General features: G+C 57.4%; 1 protein-coding gene across 1 annotated transcript; it reads right to left on the minus strand.

Annotated features, from left to right (window-relative positions):
• Nucleotides 1-389: 389 nt before the first annotated feature.
• COPS9 (COP9 signalosome subunit 9) lies at nucleotides 390-5,152 on the minus strand. The gene is made up of 3 exons (XM_079924213.1): nucleotides 5,043-5,152; nucleotides 3,034-3,106; nucleotides 390-680 (listed from the first exon to the last, which is right to left on the minus strand). The coding sequence occupies exons 1-3, from the start codon at nucleotides 5,103-5,105 to the stop codon at nucleotides 643-645; spliced, it is 174 nt and encodes a 57-aa protein (XP_079780339.1). The 5' UTR covers nucleotides 5,106-5,152; the 3' UTR covers nucleotides 390-642.
• Between the last annotated feature and the right edge of the window lie 2,481 nt (nucleotides 5,153-7,633).

Genomic DNA, 7,633 nt, shown 5'->3' on the forward strand with positions numbered 1-7,633 from the left:
CTAACACAAACACCACGTTAGCAACCGTGAGCTGTCAGAATTACTCAAGGCCACAGAGCAAAAAGTGCACCATGTGGGGCTTCCCTGGTGGCGCAGTGGTTGACAGGCCGCCTGCCGATGCAGGGGACACGGGTTCATGCCCCAGTCCGGGAAGATCCCACGTGTCGCGGAGCGGCTGGGCCCGTGGGCCGCGGCCGTTGGGCCTGCGCGTCCGGAGCCTGTGCTCCGCGATGGGAGAGGCCACGGCAGTGAGAGGCCCACGTACCGCAAAAACAAAAAGTGCACCATGTATTTCTATGCTGAGACCTGTTTCTCTTAGCATGGAACACAGGCATGCATGTACACGTATGCACACGGAGACGTCTAGGGATTGTAATAGTCACTCAAAAACGCAAGCATTAAAATCACCCTGCAAGGAATAACATCACTTTTTTAATTGAAGTTAAGGACAAAAGGCGGTCACATTCAGAGATTAACAGGCTTCATCCAGATGGTTAAAACTATCTCTTCCTTCTTCGTTAACCATCTCCGAATTTCAAGTGATTTCCACAAGTTCTCCAGAACCATCTAAAACTGTCCTTTGAGGCGATCCACCACACCACGGCATGGCGAAGCCTGAGCAAACGCACCGCCGGACACACCTCACTGGATATCATCGTCATCAAAGAGATCTTCAAAATCTACAAAATGAGCAAAATCACACATTGATGGGGCACACGAGGTCTACAGCTGAGGAAATAACTATAAAATGAGGTATATGGTCATTCAAAACTAGAGAGAAAACAGTGAACAATCTGATAAAGGACTTTTCCCAGGACAGGTTCTCAATTTTATCAATTTTATCCAACCGGGGCTCATACAGTCCAAAGGGACAGCAGTCCAGAGTGCACCTTTACTCTTGTTTCTATTTAGATGACAATCTTAAGAAAATGCACGAGGGCGTGTTCTGGACCACGTGGGCGACCCCTCACAGCCGTGACTGCATGCCCGTGAGTACGGCCAGGGCTCTGCTCTCCCCAACGCTGCGTGGAGGGCAGGGGAGGCGGGCTGAAGCTGCCTGCGGCTCCCAGCCGTGAGCAGGAAACTGCAGAGCTGGGGGGAGAAAGGCGGTGGAGGGACAGCCCTGTGACAACGACTCCCTTTAAGAGAGTCTGACCTATAGTTAAGCTTGAGAAACACAGCCTGATCGCCATTCCCACTAGAAGAAACGCCAGAAATTCACAGCGCGCTGCATGCTGCCAGGGGGTCAAAGCCAAACTCATGGTTATTTGTCCTTCTGTTTACTTCCTTGTATATTTCCTACATCCCCACCGCGGGTTATGTGTTACTTTCACAAGAAGAGAAAAAGCCACTCACGTGTACCGTGCACTGAGAATGTGCAGAGTAAGCGAAGAGCCATTAGGAGGACGGGTTGGTCCCCACACCCCTGCTCCCCGGGGAAAGGCACCCAGGCACCTCCTGCCCCGCCCCGCCCCGCCCCCCGGACGGCCCCACCGGTGCCCGCCTCTGCCACCGCCTGGCCTGGCCTGTGGTCCCGCAGCTCCGCCACTCTCCCCCTGCGCCCACCTGTCTGGGCTCTCGCCCCGAGCCGTCCCGGCCCACCCCGTCTAGCGCTCCCATTCTGTAAAAGTGAGTGAGCAGAGCGAACCTCGCTCGGGGTTTGAACTCCACTGCCTAGGGGACGACAGGCCATCAAAACCTATCTGTTCAATCATGAGTGAAAAGGACTACGGACAAGTCCTTCCAAAGGCCACTCGGCTTCCTCGCGGGAACGGCTTCCGGCACACCTGGGCCGTCACAACCTGCCGGGCGGCGTCTGCTCGCCTGCGCCCCTTCTCCTCCCTGCCGGACTCGGACTCGGAGGGAGAAGCGCCCTCGTCCGCTCCCGTGCTCACCTGGCCTGGCGGCCTGGGTCCTTCTCACAGGTGCTCTGTCAGAATTAAAGGGCTGTAGGTGGAAATCAGCTAACTGTCTCTAAGCCCCGGGCTGGCAGAGGAGGAGGGGGGCTTGCAAGGAGACCCTCAAAGTGTGAGTGGATCGTGCCATACTGGGGACCACACACCCCTACCCGGGTGAGGTCCTAGCGGCGGCTCTGCACCCCGTGCTCCCCACACCTGCTCCCCCGGAGAACTTAACAAACGTCACCCCCCTCAGTCCTGCGGGGACGCTGCCTGGGGAGAGCAGCTGGGCTCCCCGGGAAGGCTGCCCTCATGCAGCAGGCTGGCTTCTCTCGTTAGGCAACAACGCCTGAAAAGCAGCCAGAAAAAGCAACACGGGCTCGGGCGCCAGAGAGGTTCGGGGCCCCTGAAAACCAACATGGCAAGGCAACATCCTGGCCGCCACTAACTAGTGACGAAAGTTCTCTGCAGTGGCGGGCACCCTGGGTGACAGACGGACGGTGAGAGATAAAATACCACTTTACTCTCCTAAGAAAGCGAGCTTGTGTTTCTTATGATTTAACCCTTGGTAGGGATGAACATACTCTATAGGAACAAGGCCTTAAGAAACCGGAAGGGGACACGAGAAGGACCCCCTCAAACGTATATGAAGACTTCCTATAAAGTTAGTTTCTCACTGTTTATTTGGTAAAACTCCACCCATGTTCCTGAAGCTAGCATTAAGCCCTTACATGCGAGTAGCTCCCGGTGTCAGAGAAAAGGGGCGGAGAAGAGCAGGAGTGCGGCTGCCACTCTGCACAGGCAGAGCCCAGGGGACAGGAACCCAGGGGCGAACAGGGAGAGGAAAGCAAACCAGCCATCGCGAGAGAGGGGAGACGAGAAAGCCAGACGGACCAGACCCTGCTACAGTTTCAGTGTCCAAGTGCACGTTCATGGCTCAAACTCAACAACTGGAACGTAAGACTGGAAGCTTTTTTCCCTCCTGAAAAACAGGGCTGCGCGGCGCTCCAAGAATGGCACAGGATCTGGCCTTTACTGGTCTACGATCCAAGCCACTCAGGTCACGAAGTTGCTCCACTGCATAACTTGCAAAAGAAACACATTAAAACCGGCCAGCCAATCCCAGCGTCCTTACCATTAAAAAAGTCTGCGTGAACTGCCTTTTCATTGGCCGCCAAGTCCATCAGGAGCCCGGTGCTGCCTCCTGCCTGGGGAGGGAAAGGAAAGCTCATGGCAGCGGGGTTTTCCGAGAGAACGAGTGGTGTAAGTGCCACGCAGGCTCCACACCACTCCTGGGCAGAAAGTGTCCAGGCCGGAGACAACATTTAGTCCAGGGGAAGGGAGGGAGCGCGCGCAAGGCTGGGGAGGCGGCATTCCAAGGAATTACGGCGAGGGTCCCCTCGGGTCGGACGTCCTCGACTCCTCTCGCCTTTTCCGTAGAGTCCTGCCGCTGCCCCGAACAGCAGCACTGCTGCGCACACCTGGACAAGAGGCCCCGAGTGCGCGCAAGACTGAGCCTGACCCCTGCTCTGCTCTGGACTGCTTCTGAGAGTTAAACCATTTCCCCTGAGAAACCGACCTGCTGACCTGGGGTTCTGGGGAGGGGGGCGGGGCCCTCACGGGCCTTCCCACTGCCACCACTCAACGGTGGCAGTGAAACAACGCCACAACCAAAGCTGGGCAACGTGGCGAGGGTTCTGAGCCTCTTTTAGAGTCACATGGTGACAGCCAGAGCAGAGGCCTCTGGTGGCAGCACCCTGGACGGCCGGCCCACAGGCCCGCTGCCACCCTGACTCCCGACCGCCCCCAGGCTGTCTGCCCTGCCTCTTGCTGGCTCAAAGGGCAGAGCACCTCCCGCCCTCCCTTAGCAGCGGGGACTCTCAGAGCCTTCCTTCCCTCCTCAGGCGCCCTCCTGCCCCGTCCCCACAGGAAGCTGTGCGGATTCTACCTGTGACACAGCTGCGGAGTTTGCGCCTACCTCCCTCTGGAGGCACTGCCTTCATTCAGACCCTCCTCGCGCCCCCTGTCCCCCTGTTTGTACTGCCCCACTCTCTCACCCCAAACCCTCCAGAGCGACGGCGCCACGAACCAGTCAGAGCCGTCACTCCGCACCTTAAAGCCCTCCAGCGACTCCACGCTTGCCTAAAGTAGCGCCTGGAGCACAGGGCTGAGAAGCAGGGGGTGAGTGCAGGTGCCTCGGGACTGCGGTGCAGAGGGCCCACCTGTCCCAGGACGGCTACAGGCCATGCACCATCTGCCCCCCAACCCCGCCTGCCCGGCTCCATCCCATTCCCGCTCTCTCAGGCACGACCTGCCCTCCCCTAGACCCTGCAGGCCTCGCTCCCGATCCGCCAGGCCTCGCCCCTACCTGCGCCCCAGCGCGCCGCCAGCATCTGGCTGCAGCCAGCTGCTCTCCTAAGCCTTTGCTGGGCCACCCCAAAGCCCGGGGGCTTCTAGCAACCCGCACCACCTTTTGATGCACTAAGAATTGGCACCCAGCGTCTCTCTGTGCTCCCGGGACGCCCAGGAGCACACAGAATGGGTCTGTCCCCCCTGAGGTCTGACAAGGAGAAATCGAGGTCCGGACCCCGCGAAGCCGGCCTGACACTCCGAGCACACACCACTAACACCAGACAGGAACGCCCTGTGCCCAGAGGATGGGGTGACACAACCACCCTGCGCAACTGCCCCGCGCGGAGCACAGACCTGCCAGGCGCCCCTCTCCCCTGCTCCGCGGGCTGGCGGCCGCTTCTTTCCCAAGGGCCGTTGGTCAGCCGAGCTCTCGTCTCCCCTCCTCCCAGACGGGGACTCGCCCCCGCCGCGCCACAGCACGCCATCACGGCCGCGGCCTACCTCCTCCCCAGCACCTGGCACGAGCTCAACCCCGTCCCCAGGGTCCCCACCAATCGCTCCTGCGGGGCTCCAGGCCGCGGGCACCGACGCTCACCGCAACCCCGGCCCGTAGCCATCCCGGCCGCCACCTCACTGGGTTCCCGGAGGCCCCATTCTCTCGCCCGAGGTAGGAACCGCCGGGACGGCGAGCACGCCCGCGCAGACCGCCGCCTTCTCTCGCCCCAGACCCGGCCCGCGCCCGACAGCTGGCCTTGGCTCCGCTCCCGCCCGGCCCGGCGCCGCCCGCCTTACCTCGTCCAGATCCACGTAGGGCCCCGCACCCTCGGGAAACATCTCGTCCACCGCCGGCTTCATCTCCACCTGCAGCTCCGGCGTCCCCGAACCACTTCCGGCCCGCTGACTCCCTCTTCCGGTGCAAGCCCCGCCTTGGCAAGTCTAGACTCGAGAGGACGGCCGACTCTATGGTTCCCCCCCCCCCCCCCCCCACCATCTGGCAGGTCTAGCCGCCGGAGGACCTTCCACGCTATGGTCCCCTCCTCCATTAGTCGGGGCGGGCAGGACCGGCCTGGTTGGGGCTGGGGTGGGCGGGGGTCTCCGCGTGGCTGCCGGCACACAAGGGAAGCCGTGACTTCACCGCGGCCACAGACAGTTTGGACCTAAGGGCCTGACACTGACAGGTGCCCAGGAAATACCCATTAAAGAGTATGCGTGGGTAACAGAGTAAAAAGGCAACCCACAGAATGGGAGAAGATATTTGCAAACCATGTATCTGATAAGGGATTAATATACAGAATGTACAGAGGACTCCTAAAATTCAACAACAGAAAACAAGGAGTCCGATTAAAATATCAGCAAAGGACTGGAATAGACATTTATCCAAAGAAGATTTATAACTGGCCAATAAACCTATGAAAAGATGTTCAATATCACTGATCATCAGAGAAAGACAAACCAAACCACAATGAGATACCACCCCACATCCATCGGCATGGCTACTGTCAAAACCCCAGAAAATACCAAATGTTAGCAAGGATGTGGGGAAATTGGAACCCTTGTGCGCTCTTGGTTGGAATGTAAAATGGTGCGGCTATTGTAGAAAACAGTACGGAGGTTCCTCGAAAGTGAAACATAGATTTACCGTATGGTCCAGGATTCCACCCTAAGCATAAACCCAAAAGAATTGACAGCAGAGTCTCGAAGAGGTATTTGTACACCCACGTTCACAGCAACATTTTTCACAATGGCTAAAATGTGAAAGAACTCGGGTAGGTATCCCTCAACATTTCAATGGTTGAGCAAAATGTGGTCCATCCATACAGTAGAATATTATTCAGCCTTTAAAAGGAAGGACATTCTGACAGCTGCTCCAATGTGGATGAACCTTGAGGACATTATGCTTAGGGAAATCTCCAAAAGACAAATACCGTATGATTCCGCTTATATGAGGTACGCGGAGTAATCAAATTCATAGAGACAGAAAGTAGAATGGGGCTGGGGGAGGGGGAGGGGGAGTTAGTGCTTAATGAGGAGAAGAAATAGCCTGGAGATGGATGATGATGGTTGCATAACAATGTGAATGCACTTCATGCCTCTCAAAAACAGTTAAGATAGGGCTTCCCTGGTGGCGCAGCGGTTGAGAGCCCGCCTGCCGATACAGGGGACGCGGGTTCGTGCCCCGGTCCGGGAAGATCCCACTATGCCGCGGAGCGGCCGGGCTCGTGAGCCATGGCTGCTGAGCCTGCGTGTCCGGAGCCTGTGCTCCGCAACGGGAGAGGCCACAACAGTGAGAGGCCCGCGTACCGCAAAAAAAAAAAAAAAAGTTAAGGTAGTAAATGTTCCATTGTATGCATTTTATCATAAGTTTTTAGAAAGAATGTGAATGAGAGAGAAGTGAGGGCAGGAGGGAGAGGGGAAGGGATGGTGGGGAAGGAGAGCATGAGATATCTGAGCTAGACTTTTAGAAGTAGGTAGGCTTGGGGGCTAAGCTGCCAGAGAAGTGGGGGTGGGGGGGAGGGGGAAGGGAGGGTGGTTCCAGGGAGACGGGAATTGAGCCTAGAGTGAGCAGGGATTGTGGCCCCGGGTCGGGCGTGGGTGGACAGCGCAGGGCCAAGGGAGAAGGGAAGGTGACTGGCCGGGTGGGTGAGCCTCCAATGTCACCATGACACGAGTCACCCCAAGTGCCCGAGGGAAAGTCAGACCAGTGAAGCCTGAGTCCGTGGTACCAGCCAACTCCCCTTCTGAGTCGTTTCAAAGCGCAGGGACCCCCATTCCTGTGGAGGGGTGAGGTCTCCAGGAGAGCGGGGCACAGAGTCCGCCCCAGGGGACACATGTTTATGTTTGTGGAGGAGCAGAAGCAGGGCAGTGATTTCACAGGGGTGGAAGGACAGGGTAGGCTTGAGGGACCCCCAGAGCACCAGGGGATTGGGCTTGTCGCTGGGTGATCACATCCAGACCATATCCTTTGAGAGTGAAAGGGACCCTATTGGTGACTGCTCCAGGACAGCAGGTGTGAACAAAGAATGTCGCAGGCCATATCAGTAAACAAAGGATGTTGAGGCCCTCAGGCCCTTAGCCTCTCAGCCTCTGCAGCGGCTCCCACTGTGCACCCTGAGGGGATTCAGGATGGAGGGAAGTAGGATCCTGGCCCGCAGGAGAGTTCAGGTGCATATCAAAGGAGTAATTTCAGTGAGCCCAGACGCTTGCATCTTCCCGTACAAAGAAAAGCACTAAATTCATTAACTTGAGATGTCTGGTTTTCTTTAATTAGCAGGAATCTTTTGATGTCCCAACTACCTAGTCTTTTTTGGCAAAAACTATAGATCCTGGCTCCTCCCTTCCCTCTTCAGGACCCTGAGATCTGAGAGGCTGTCTCCTGAGCTTAA

The sequence above is a fragment of the Stenella coeruleoalba genome, assembly GCF_951394435.1.
Source record: "Stenella coeruleoalba genome assembly, chromosome: 6".
NCBI classification, from domain to species: domain Eukaryota; kingdom Metazoa; phylum Chordata; class Mammalia; order Artiodactyla; family Delphinidae; genus Stenella; species Stenella coeruleoalba.

Coding starts and splice junctions, on each gene's coding strand:
- COPS9 (XM_079924213.1), bottom strand. CDS start 5,105: ATGAAGCCGGCGGTGGACGAGATGTTTCCCGAGGGTGCGGGGCCCTAC. Junction 3,107..5,042: donor CCTACGTGGATCTGGACGAG/GTAAGGCGGGCG, acceptor TTCCCTCCCCAG/GCAGGAGGCAGCACCGGGCT. Junction 681..3,033: donor TCACGCAGACTTTTTTAATG/GTAAGGACGCTG, acceptor CTCATTTTGTAG/ATTTTGAAGATCTCTTTGAT.